The sequence below is a fragment of the Ceratosolen solmsi genome, unplaced genomic scaffold, assembly GCF_000503995.2.
Source record: "Ceratosolen solmsi marchali unplaced genomic scaffold, CerSol_1.0 scaffold35, whole genome shotgun sequence".
NCBI lineage: Eukaryota > Metazoa > Arthropoda > Insecta > Hymenoptera > Agaonidae > Ceratosolen > Ceratosolen solmsi.
Window position 1 is genome coordinate 6,652,195 of NW_011948423.1, and position 14,050 is coordinate 6,666,244.

At 30.9% G+C, this 14,050-nt stretch overlaps 1 protein-coding gene across 2 annotated transcripts; it reads right to left on the bottom strand.

Moving 5' to 3' along the window:
* Positions 1-534: 534 nt before the first annotated feature.
* Positions 535-12,716, bottom strand: LOC105362240 (protein RUFY3). Of its 2 annotated transcripts, XM_011499630.1 has the most exons (12): positions 12,486-12,716; positions 11,281-11,459; positions 11,096-11,205; positions 10,605-10,812; positions 10,317-10,480; positions 10,072-10,234; positions 9,877-9,993; positions 9,573-9,713; positions 7,757-7,854; positions 5,390-5,606; positions 4,001-4,228; positions 535-780 (listed from the first exon to the last, which is right to left on the bottom strand). In XM_011499630.1, the coding sequence occupies exons 1-12, from the start codon at positions 12,646-12,648 to the stop codon at positions 640-642; spliced, it is 1,929 nt and encodes a 642-aa protein (XP_011497932.1). In that variant the 5' UTR covers positions 12,649-12,716; the 3' UTR covers positions 535-639. The 2 variants fall into 2 exon arrangements, with proteins under 2 accessions (XP_011497932.1, XP_011497933.1); XM_011499631.1 differs by lacking the exons at positions 535-780; positions 4,001-4,228; positions 5,390-5,606; positions 7,757-7,854 and adding an exon at positions 8,275-8,789.
* Between the last annotated feature and the right edge of the window lie 1,334 nt (positions 12,717-14,050).

Sequence of the window (14,050 nt, forward strand, 5' to 3'; positions counted from 1 at the left end):
TTAAAATAAAATAGTTTCTGAATTAATTATTCGTAATTTGCGATTTATTACATTATATGCTTTATACGTTTTTTGTTTTTTATTTTTTTTTTTTTGAAATTCAGTTAATTAATAAAAATTGCTATTGTAATCTGATTTATAACTATAAAATTAACATTGTAATCTGAAAGATAATGGGAATCATAATTACAACTACATTCGAAAATAAATTTATGTCTTAAAACATCGGTATAAAAATGTTGAAAATAACTCTTCTTACTATCAGTATACATATATTCTAAGTTGGAGAAACATTGAATATAATAACTATTCGATTTATTTCAAATTCACAAAATTACGTTAAAATCTTCTCTTGTTTTGGAAAACATCTTCAATCTGAAAACTTTACAAAAGAACCTGTCGTATTTTATACAATGAGCGTATTTTTATTAGAATAATTTAGCTTTCAAGAAATAATAAAATTCTCATAAAATCATACAAATTACAAACATTTTCCCAATTTAGCAATTTTTACAATAAAATTGTAACAGTGTTATACGCGCGCGCATGTGCACACGCACAATGTACATACTTTCAAATAATATCCATAGGATCGATCGATTTGCTCGATTAATTGCAGCTCATGGACGTCGGGGGTTACTACATGAGGGAATAATGCCCAACAAGAAAGACGTGGCACTGGTCGCAGACCCGGACTGCTTTTGCTCCTGAATTCGGCAGTGAAGTCATGTTGTCGCTACACGCGTGACAAAAGATGCTGCCGCAGTTTCGACAATGATGCTAAAAAAGAAAATTCAAATTACATCTTCGTCATCCGTCGTGTTATACTACTCGATACTCTAGTGCGTATGATTATCAAATAACGTAAAATGCCTCATCACGTTTTATATATTATACATTCGTAATTATAGCGATTGTCAATCGTAACATTTTAATTGAAAAAACTTAAAAAGTCGTTTTTCTTCTTTTTTTTTTCTTTTTTCTTTTTTTTTTAATGGAGCTAATTAATTTAATTAAGACGGTAAAAGAGGAGAGCGATGCTATTGACATGGTATTATCTTATTAATAATAGAGCGTAATAAAAATTGTATAAATCTTCATAGCAGTGCAAATAATAAGGTTGAGATCCTGGCACTAATGGACTGTGCAAAAAATACACCTAAATCTAAAACTGCCAAATGAAAGATATTTGGAAAATGAGGATAACGAACCTCGACATTTTTATAATTAAGAGGACTAAGAATCGGACTAAGTATGCGTCAGTGTACAATATTCATTCGCTGTCGTGACAACAACAAATACATTGCTACTTTGAACATTATCGCAATTTTGTTAAACTCATTTAAACTACAAAGAATGACGACATTTAAACAACGTAGCTATTGGTGAAGATTAATCTAGAGACTCGATTATAGTATAGAGACGGATAGTAAAAATAACTTGTAAATTTCTACTTGGCTCTCAGTAATCTAAAAATAATATCAAATATAATTTCTCCTTCCTACTAAGGCGTCGGACTCGAGAACGGAATAAATTGCAAGGATCTAATGAAACATCAGGGCGTAATAATACCAGAGAAGAAGTGCAGAGTAGCATGCCAAGAAAAAGGTCATTTCGGGGCTCGATAAGATTAACCAAAGCTTTCCGGTCAGCGCGCACCATATACTTTGGTATCCTTGTCGCGAAAAGACAAGCTTCAACTTCAATTTCAGAAGAGCCCTGACATCCTCCTGCATAGGTTTGCATGGCATAGAAAGCACCTCCGCACAAAGCTTCGCCCCATGCCCAAACAACAATCCCTGGCTACGCCAACCTGCACGAGGTGGCCGATATTAAACACTATGGTAATCTCACATAATCAATTGCGAAGGAATAAAAGAAGAAGAAAACAAGAAGAAAAACGTAACGACTAGGGATATTTCCAAGGAGTTTGCCTTGTTATTATGCAATAACTTATTCGCTTGGTTCACGTACACTTTTAACCCCGCGGCCCCGACAACTCTATTGACGACCTTTTCTCTCTCTCTCTCTCTCTCTTACTCACTCCTGAATATGCATGCTTTATGACCGCACCATAGTTTCCGTAGTTCGCGGCTCGCGCCTTGCTTGTCACTCCACGATCGCTAATCAAGGCTGCATATCGCTGGGCGCCTTTGCCCTACACTCGGCCCACATATGATAATTAATCGAGATGATGATGTTACGCGCGTGTTTGCCATACGCGATAAAAATCTTGCTTCTTTTCTCCGATTTCGAAGGAGAAAATTCGTGGAAAACATTAGCCCTTAATGATCGCGTCGTTCGTAGATTATATTATCATAGGGAGAAAAGGGAGGCGAGGAGATTGCTTACAGCGCCCACATGTCGCTATCACAAGGCCTTTTAGTTTTACATTATTTTTCGATATCTTAGCGATGATAATTTATTGATAAATTGAGGAAATTCAGATGCCCATCAACACTTTATATATTTAATACGTAATCTGTAAGTGCTCTATTTTACAATTAATTCATTGCACTTTTACTTTAAATTATGTTACTGGCATTATTAATTCACCATAGCGAATCAAAGTAAAGCTGTACTTCGCAACATTAATAAGTAATTTTGAATAAATTTAATATGGAAATATTTTTAAAAATTCATACAATCAAGCCTTTGATCTATTCTTATCGGCAGAATCACTTTATGATGAAGAACATATAAATTACGTTATGTGAGTAAAGAAAAAAAAAATTGTGTCCATAAGCTTCAGCCGTGTAGAGTATTATAATAGTTCAATTTCATATTTCTTCATAATCTTACTATATACAAGAACTTTTCCCTCTGTTTCCTTACTCACTATTTATTATTCGATTTTCTATTTTATACTTAAATTCTTGCCCGAGCTTACATTTGAATGTACATCTAAAAGAATTTATTGAAAATATTCGCAAAAGTTATGAAGATAACAAATTAAAATAATACTCACAATTTATAGCGAATAAGCAATGGTTTGTAAAAAAAAAAAAATAATAAAAATAATAATAAAATAAAAAAATAATTATAATAATAATAAAGCAGAATATTACAGATATTCTTAGGATATATAATTTCTGAAGAAGCAAACAATTGTTTGCCGAATAAAGTGGAAGTCGTAGCGAAAAACTTGGAATTACAAACTTGTAGAGCCCAAAATCTACTTAGCCTAAAGTTTGAAAATTGAGAGTCTGTGTATAATGGTTGCAAACTTTGAAAAGTATTACCGTTCTTTTTCGATAATTAAACAAAAATTAAAAAATTCATGTTAAAACTGATATATTAGATTTGAGGTAAAACAAAATTTCCTTCTGCATATAATCGATGTAAATTGAAGCCTATTGAAGTAAATTTTAATTTTACTTCTTATTAAAAGCCTGACGAGAGATGTCTCGAAATTGAGTATTTTGTTGCCTTTTTGTTTTTCATTTTTAACGTAAAAATCTGAGGATTCGAAAACAGTCGAGAACCTTCATTACTTTATTTAAATCAAATATATTTCCGTTATAAATATCTAACATATAACACTCGTCTGACTGTCTTAATGGACTTGGCAAAAGCGGCACTGCTCGCTCAAATTCGGCATAAAAGCGTAAATCCATTACGCGTTAAAGACTTAGAATTACAATATCAAGATAATGTCAATGGCCGTCGGAAATCTCGCATTCGCCAGCGATTATCATTTAATTGTGCAAAATCGGTTAAAAAAGAAATCCCGAACGCACGGATGGCTAATTATTTTCCTCGCGTTATATCGTAATTAAGTTCTTCCTCGTGGCCGTGGCACTACCATTCCGAGTGAACGCGCGAATGGAAATAGAAGTTCGGCAGGAGTGCGCGCGCCGAGATAATTACTGGTAAACGATTAGTGAGAAGTTGCTCGGTTACCGTACTCCGCCTCGCACCAACTGACGAGCGGCCTCGACGGCGTGGGTGGGTGGGGCGGGCGGGGTTTGGGCCGAGGCAAATTAAAAAGTTTGATTACCTTGCGACGAGTAATGTTGAATTCCCTGCTACAGCTCTTGCAGTGAGTGACCATCCGGTCGTTGGCCCAGGTCGCCGTCCCAGCTTCATCGGGCTGTTGGTGCTCGCGCAACTCGACCGCCGCCAACTTGGCCATGCTCAGCTGGACTCCGAGCTCCTCCAAAGTTACCTCCTGCTCCGAGCAGATCTCCTTCAGGGCGTAATGCTCTTCTTGCAGGCATTTGTACTTCTGGGGATATTATTGTCCGACTTGAAAATTAAATTCTCGCTCCGATTGATCGACGCTATTCTCTAACGCGGATTGCGCGCTCTTTCCATTCATTTCCCACCTATTCAAGGCTCGACCCTTTCAACCAACTATTCTCTCTAATATAATGATTGCTCGCTATATTTCGCCTTGGTATACAAAATAATAATTTCACTACGAATTGGAGGATGCGACTGTTGACCGAAGAAGGATGACAAAAGAATGATGACAAGCAGAGTCGAAATTCAGCGACTCGTTTTGCATTGTCATGCATTAACAAAGATATTTTAATATCCAGACGCGCGACTAAAAGTACCATTGGGCAAGGTATAATCATATATTATATGACGACAACTATAAACAAATCAATCTAATGTTACGAGAGCGTCTGCTTTCATTAAATCGATTTTACTGTTCAAGAACAATTGAATAATTACAATTAAGTAAAAAGAACAATTAACAATTGCCAATGCTAACTCAAAATATAAATACAATTATTAAAATTAGGTTTTCACACAACTGCTATAGTACGAATTTCAAAATGATTTTATTTAATCTATAACATCTATTACATTATATATGTAATACTAGGTGGATCGAATTTTATGTGTCTTATCTCCATATTGAGCGTTAACGTTCTATAAAACTTACAGGTTTTCATTACCAAATATATTTCACCGAATGTACATATCATTTATCAATTGTGCCCTAAAAATATTGTAAAAAATTTCCCATAATTTATCTAATAAGATAGTATTTAATTAGAAGTTTAATTGCAAAAGTAGAAGTTAAAACATTTAACAAGAATATACGGCTCAATTTTCTACGATACCTTTATCTCTGCACAATTACTACTTAGAAACTTTTCAAAATTCATTTTTCATTACGTCGTAATGTGGTTGAAATCGTATATTTTATAAAAACAGCATAGGCATATAAATCTTTTCATTAATAATTTGCAAAATATTCATTCGGCGATAAAAGCCACTAGTCACTCGATAAATAATCATAAAAATAATCAGATAAGTATTTAAGCGACATTTAATGCATGGCTCACGTCGCCATCGACGCATCACATTTATCATTCACAATAAAACGTCATCAGAAGTGACTTTTTAAAATAGCTGTCGACCGACAAATTACCTCGGACTCTATTTTCAGCTGGTCGATTTCTTGATGAAGTTGTGATATTTTCTCGGTGTTGCCGATCGCTGACTCGTGCAACGAAGTTCGCCATTCACGTTCGATGCGCAACTCTTGTTCAATATCAGTGACACGTGCCTCCTTCTCGGCTGCTTCGGCTCCAAGGATCCTCACACGTTCCTCCGCCCCTGAACGCACGTCATCAATCGTCTTACACCTGATTGCATTAATAATGATTAGCGCGAGGGTGTAATGATTATACAGCGCCGCCATGCTCGGACGCCGTTGACTTAACTTATGAACCTTGTTTGATCGAAATGCAATTTTTTCTTGCTAAAGTGCTAATGTAGGTAACGGTGAATTTTTTCAGAAATCTATCTTTTTGCCATAAATTCAGTTTTTTTACTTTTCAATGAGTCCTGTTAGATTATATCGGTTATGAAATTTATGCGAAATATCCTATATTAGATAAAAACGAATAATCTTTTTTTTTTTTACAGATAAAATACCACAGTGTTCGTGCAAATTACACAGGCATGTCTTTAAAAGAATAATTGTAACTACAAAACAAAAATCCATCATACGAATTCAATATTAACCAATATTTAAATTGTTTATATATTTATTCGCATAAATTATAAAAAATCTAAATATTATCATACTTTTTTTATATATATATATAAAGATTTTTTAACAAATTAATGAAACATTAAAGTCAAAATTGAAACTCAATTTTTTTATTTATTTTTACATATTTTTTATTATTTTTATACATTACGCGATATAATTCGGTGCTGTGAGAATTTGTACATATTTAAATATAAAAATTATACCTATTCGTACAAGTGCTCTTCTCATCTAATACATTGAAAGATTTATTATATATAAAGCAGATTTTAAACTATAATATTTGTCATCAATTAATGAGAATGTATTTACACAGAAATAATAGATATGACTTTTTTTTTTAATTTTTAATTAATTATCCATTTTCGTAGTTGTATTTGACTGCTGAAATTTTTACGATAAAATTTCTGCTCTGAATCGCGATGAATCTCTCTCAATTCAATTACCATGATTATTTAATTAAATTCTTCATTACTTATTTTCTGCTCATAAGTACAGCCTCAAGTCAAATAACCGAATTATGTTGCATACGCACATCTATTTCGATAACGCTATTCAAACTGTAAATATGAATGTCAATTAAATAAATAGAATAGAAATACAATGCTTAAGCGAACGCAATAATTAATAGAAATTGAGTTTTCACCCGAGCACAGTTTGGCTAGAGAAATTTCATTAGTCGTGAATATACGGGAAGAAAATAGTTTCGAATTAAATGATATTTAACAATTAAACCAATAACTTTCATAACACACATTGAAATTATTTTACATCAAAGTACAATAAGTACTATTAACAAAACTGTACTTAAAAGCTTGTTGACATAATATATTTATACGCGTCCCATCCTCAGTGCTCCCGAATAGCAAACTCTATTTAAGGATTAAGTGTCGTGTATTAGAAATGTGCTGCAGATTATAATAATTTCAAGCTGTAATAGCAACTAGGGATGTCAGTTTTTAGTTACTTATACGCGCGTAAAATATTTAAATTAATAAACTAAAGTAAATAAAAAATTTGTAAATTAAAGGAATTATATTAAATTAATGATATTGTTTAATGAGTATTTTAAGAGTTTCATGTTAATAAGTGTTGATATTAATTGAGAAAAATATAATTTTAACTATCGGTGAATTTTATTAAAATAAAGAAAAATTGCGAAATAAGTATGGTAATATAATTTAGTGGACAATTTTGGGATAAAGTAAACAATATGATTTTTTTTTTCGTTTCATATTTATATATTTATTATTGTAACCTTACATAATTTATCATGCCAATGACAATTAAAATAGAATTCATTTACAAGTTCATTGTAAATTGCACATAATAAGTCAATATTAACTTATTATATATCACCATGCGTTATATTATCTCACTGGAACTTTTAACATCATAAAATTATCACTAAATAAACAATTTAATATTATTCGCAATACTTTGAAAATAATAAATTTCTCATAATATATAGAAAGTATCACACAATAATAATATTCTCCTAAGTTTCAATAAGTTTCGCTTGAGTATATCATGGCAAAAAGGTTTTAAAAATTAAAATATCCTATTTTCCATATCACCGGGTTCTCTAAATTTATTTATCGAGCATAATCATACGGAATCATTTTTTCAAATAGATACAATACGTAGCTATCGATCAAACATTTTCATAATTAACTTGTATACCTAAGGAGATTATGATTCAGCATTAAAAACTAGAATTTAAAAATAAATAACACATACTTTTCATCCATTTTTTGGATGGTATCAGTCATTGAAAACGTTTTGGCTTCCAATTTAGATATCAATTCGGTTTTATGCCTAAGAGAGCTCTCGCATTCCTGAAATCCGCCAGAATAACATACTCTATTAATGATTCATAAATAAATTGTGCAATAAAACCTGAAATCAATGTTCACTGAAAAACTAGATTAGAAAAATGTAAAATCCATTGACTAGAATTTGATGAGTCGTTATAACATAATTAATAGCAATAGTAACTGCGCCCCTCATTTGTTATTATATTATACAGATGTGATAATAGTAGTGCTGAAAATGTATAGTATTAGCATATTTTCAAAATGTTTTCATTAATTTCAATATATAATCTGCTTAAAAAGCAAACATTTAATGGCTTTTTAATTGTTGACAATCTTTCCTTTTTTTTTTTTTTTTTTTTTTTTTTTTACAAACATATCACACACTAGTTATAAAAAGCTTGACAATATAAATAAATAATATTCTCTCGATCATTCTTCATTCATGAAAAGTGAATAATACAATTTTTGTGCCTTCTCTCACTTCATTCCATACAATAGACATTGCAGAAACTTATATTAAAACGGATGAATATCAAAAATAAAGAGGCATTATATTAACTGAAACGTAAAGAAGGAAGTTAATCAAATGTCGCAGTTACGTCTCTATCCTCCAATGATTTATCGACAATCGGTTTTGTTATATTTCGCTGTTCCGAGAGCGGAGTCACAGAGGTTTTGTTCACTTTTGGTTCGCCTATAACTCTCCACATTTCCGAGGAGTCACAGATTGATCTCGGGCGCAATGGAGCTATCGGTGCTCTCGACGTCGTTGCCTCCGATCTATTCTGCATACTCTTGTACACACCTCTAGGCGTTGTCGGACTACGAGCGCCTTCGCTCTCCTTAACGAAATTGTTGAACTTTTCAAGATTGTTCAATAACTTTCCTATCTGATTGGTTTTCGCGTGAAGCCTGCTCACCATTTCACCTTTCTGAGTTAATTCTTGCTCGCACTCCTATAAGTCAAATATACGGCAAATACCGTCAGTTGAGAGGCAGAATTAGGAAAAATGACGATTATCGAATTTAATTAAACGGTGATATTTCACGCATAATTCACGCGCTAATTAAACTAAGTTTGCTTAAATAAAGAAAAAACATTATTAAAAATCAATAAAAATCATGCATAATTTTCTCAACGGTCACAGCATTTACAATATTGGAACAATGACACTCAGAGAAATATCCTTTTAATTAACGAACATTTGTCTTCTAGATATAATTATAGATGAAAAATGGTTAATTTAACATTACATTAGTGAATAAAAAACATTTGTCATTACAATTTTTGCTAGACTTAATTAAGCACCGATAATTGTTTTTATTATTTATTAGTTAATTTATTAGTTTATCTATTTATTATCTATAATATTTATTATTATCTTTCTATAAAAGTAAAGGAATTTATATAAATAAATATTAATAATATCATTCTAAATGTAAATCATATAATATATAGAATTTTAGAACATTGTTGGTGCTTAAGAATTGAAATTAAAAATTTCTTTTACTCACTAACATAAGGTTGTATTCCCTATTTTTCATTTAAAATTAATATAAATAATTCTTTTAGACCATCATTTAACGTGATATTTTATTTACGTAAAAATGAATATTTCTCTTGATAGAATTCCAATCATTCATTAATTCATGGCATATATAATAAAATCATCATAAAATTATAATAAACACGTAATAAATTCCCGCTAAACCAAATATTTCATCATGCACTTATTCACCTGTAACTTTTTGTACATTTCAAGGTTGATTTGCTTAATATCATCGAGTTGTCGCCTTAATGATATTATCGTATCCTGCTTTTCATGAATATCCTTCTCTAGTAATTTCATAGCAACTTCCATTTCAGATTTCATACTAATCTATTAAAAACAATACGTTATTTTCTATATTTTTTTACAAAAAAAAAAAAAAAAAATAAATGCTTTATTGTTAAAAATTTTTATTAAACCTGCAATTGTTATATTTTTTTACAAAAAAAAAAAAAAAAAATACATGCTTTATTGTTAACAATTTTTATTCAACCTGCAATTGTAATTCCTTCTCAGTTTCGCTTCTTAGCCGTTTCTGTGTTTCTAAGCTCGTCCTCAACTCTTCATTTTCAGTTGTTGTTTCTGTTATTTTGATCGATGGTTTTCCATCCTAAAGAATACAATAAACTTACTTATCATAACAATAATATTACTTTTCAACATTTTTTTATTATTTTGATATTTATACCTCGTATGATTCTTTAATATCTGTTCCTAATTCTTTTTTCAATTGTTGATTTTCATAGTGCAGAAAAAGAGTATTATTCTTTGCTATCGACAAGTCTTCCTTCATCAATGCATTGGTTGTTGTGAGAGATTCGACTTTCGCTTGTAGATTCTGAACTGTTGCACTAAAATACAACGACATGACGTTTAAGATGACACGATCAATAATCGAATAAATTTTATAATAAATTAACCGATTTCAATTACTTCAAATGTCTGTTGAGCTCTTCAATATAGTTCTTTTGATCGAGTACCGTAGTCATATTATCATTTTCTAATTCATCATCGGGAGATTCACCAGGAATGTGATTACTATTCCTAAGATAAAGAGAAAAATCTATCACGCCTTGCTGGCAATCGAGATCTTCTTCCTAACGAACATAATTAGTTTTCATTAAACTTCTACTGCTTTATCCGATTGCTTGTATAAATCATTCGTTTAATAAATCTCAAATTAAACGGAGCCCAACTTGATATTTAACAACATCAACTAACCTTAACACAAAAATTGCAGTCTATCACATTAAGTCCGACTAATAATCCCATTACTACGATCGCCTCTTCGCTCATCATTAAGGCATCCGGTTCGAAATATTCAGAAAGCAACTCATCTTTATGATCAATTAGAACTTTCAAATAATCCGCAAGTTTCTTCTGCATTAAAGCCATTCTCAACCAAGCTCGAGCTCTACCCATTGCCGTCCTATAAAATTGACGATATCAATCGACAATTGTAATAATGATTAAATATAAGTCTTTCATTGAACAAAAAAAAAAAAAAAAAAAAAAAAAAAAAAAAAAAAAAAAAAAAAAAAAAAAAAAAAAAAAAAAAAAAAAAAAAAAAAAAAAAAAAAAAAAAAAAAAAAAACAAAGTACTACTACTGTACCATTATAGTAGCAAATATTTTGAAACCAATTATATTTATAAAACATTAATATTTGCGAACGAGATATAAACCTTAACGTTGATGACGAATGAAACATACCTAACTGTAGGTAAATCGCGAATACTGGCGGTCATGTCATACGCATCAGGACAGTATTTTTCAATCAGTTGGAGTATATCCCACAATTCCTTCTTAGGGCCTAGCAAACCCTAAAAATGGCGTATACATGTCAGATTTCTGCTTTTATGAAAAATATTAAAAAATTTTATTGGCTTTTATTTTACCTTCTTAGGTCGCAAGCCGTGTCTCAGCACGTGTTCAAGGACGATAAAGAAGTGCTGTAGAGGCATGTGATCAGAATCGAGCATGCGTCCATATTTTAAAGAAGTTTCAATAAGTTCTTTCACTATCAATTTTGAAATATTCACCAGGTTGCTCCGCTCAATAATTACAGGTTCACGCGCTAAAAAATAAATGTTAAAATTTTGCAGTTTGATACAATATCTCATTCATTATCTCATCACATCAATTTCAAATGCTCATTCTTGAAGACCATCATATACTGAGATATATTTTTTAATTTAACAATAAGAAGTATTTCATTGGCGTCAAAATGTTTGTTAAAATGTTTATTTGATGTAACAGCCAAAGGATAAAGCCAATATTTAGTAAGTTCTGATCGAACATATAATTTTAAATAATTTTTGCAAAGTAAAGAACACATAACCGAAGTATGTAGTTGTGTATTTTTCTTATAAATCCGTACAGCTCGTAACTATTACAATTCAAGATGATGAATATAATTTTAAAAATTTTTGTCCTATTATTAATAACGTTTATCATTGTAATTTACTAAATCGATATATCTACAATTATAATGGTGAAGATATAATATAATTTTCCAATATACCAATTATTTTATACGTTAATTGTTAATACACATACATACATACGTATGAAAAAGTAAAATCTAAGTACAAAATCTTTGAATAGCTGCACTTAAGAGTTAATATAGCATTAACTTATATTCTTAATTTAACTTACGCACGTAACACTCTCGTTATTATTATGATTAAATATATATATATATATATATATATATATATATATATGTAATAGAAAGTCTTTGTGGCTAATAAAGATGTAAATTTTGGAAATTTATTTCCTTTATTATTAGTGTAAATGTAAATCTTCAAAACAAAAAAAAACAAAAAAATATATAATAGTTATAAAAATCGTAATTTCTGTACTTTGATTCAACTGAATTTTGGCAGGACTTTTGTTTATAAATATAAATATAAAAGGAAATTATAAATATTTAAAAAAACATGAAGTTTAGAAAACAAATTAAAAGAAATGTTTTTAAAAATAATACGTAGATTCGAAAGCAAATGTGTGCATTCGAAATGTATAGAAATACAAGCAGGAGATGTGCTGAATAGATGATACAAGAATATCGCAAAACTCTGTTGTAGGTCGCAATGTATACCACTTAATGTTAAGGGTGGTGACTGTGATCGCTGCATGGACTCGGGCATTCCAAATTCAACGTCTTGTAGCTGCTTCAGGCAAAGCCACTCGCCATCAACGGACACGCGAAAGTTGCATAAATAAATGGTGTCCTGAGCACCAGGCATCTCCTGATCCAACATGTTTGCAGATAATTTTTTGACAACTTCTAATCAAGCCTTTATTCCTATTCTCTTGCTCAAATATGAAAAGACATATGTATATATATATATATATATATATAGGTATATATATAGAAAGAGAGAGAGAGAGAGAGAGAGAGGAGAGAGAGAGAGAGAGAGAGAGAGACCAGATAGACTGCTTATTGACTTTGAGCACTGTGAAAAACCTTGGTTCACGTTTTGCCTCGTTTTGGATCGATCACCCAGATATTCTCCAAGTCAACAAAGAATTCCAAGACTTTTCTCTTCTCCGATTTCTAAGAGCTGGTATAACCTTGATATTACTATAAATTACTTCCGAAAAGTCACGAAATTTTGCGATATCCTATAAATTGTTTACACTACAAATTCTCACTTTTCATTCAATTTCCGGATATTACTGACAAGTCACGACCATGTCACTGGTACAGAATAATAATGTTAATTACTATTAGTACGTAGAAGGTATAATCTTGCACTGCTCGGAGTCGCATCTAATATCGAAGACATTAATTTCAGCAACGTAGCAATTTATTTATCACTTTATATACAGATTATCATTGAATTGAGAAAACTCAATGCAACTATTTATAATTGTAGAAAAAGAAACGGTCGTTACGATTAACAGAATGAATGAACCTTTAAAACAGGGATGCGATGCGCCCGCGATGAAAACATTTGGCTACATGACATGGCGAACACCGGTGCCCTCTCATATTGATTTTCGTGCCGACTTAGCCTCCACCTACGTTAATCAATAATCATTCAACGAAATATGGTAGTGGGGCTCGTGGTTCTCAAAACGCATGTCTCGCTTGACTCTGCAAAGTGCTGCCGCCATTATCTATGCCAACACCAACGACATATCAGCTGGTAAAGTAGAGGTGAGACAAACTTCAAATGACATATACTACCAAATTTGCAGTATGCAAGTTCATTCATCACACTGGCAGTTTTAAAATACATTTTTGCGTGTAGATATTATTGTTTTTATACACATGCTGCTGATGGAAAATCCGATATTATGGATTATGGAGAAAAAGAGATAAAGTACTTTAATAAAATTGCTGTAATAAATTATTAAAGCTAATCATTCTTACAATTCAATAATAAATATAAAATAAAAACAAAATTTTATTATTTATCATTATTTTCGAACATTCGAAAGTTTAATTATAAATATTTTTTACAGATTTAATACCCGGTAACAAAGAAGCATAAAGTAAACAAAAAACTAATAAGAAGGCAGTAAAAAACTTTTTATCCAAATTTTATCATTCATCTAAATTAAATTAATATAACTATCGATTAATCAATTATGTGATTTACCCAAATGACTGAATATTAATTATAATTTCTATAATTGAATAATAAAATTAATTTA

Coding starts and splice junctions, on each gene's coding strand:
- LOC105362240 (XM_011499630.1), bottom strand. CDS start 12,648: ATGTTGGATCAGGAGATGCCTGGTGCTCAGGACACCATTTATTTATGC. Junction 11,460..12,485: donor ACCACCCTTAACATTAAGTG/GTATACATTGCG, acceptor TTTATTTTTTAG/CGCGTGAACCTGTAATTATT. Junction 10,235..10,316: donor GAGCTCAACAGACATTTGAA/GTAATTGAAATC, acceptor GTTGTATTTTAG/TGCAACAGTTCAGAATCTAC.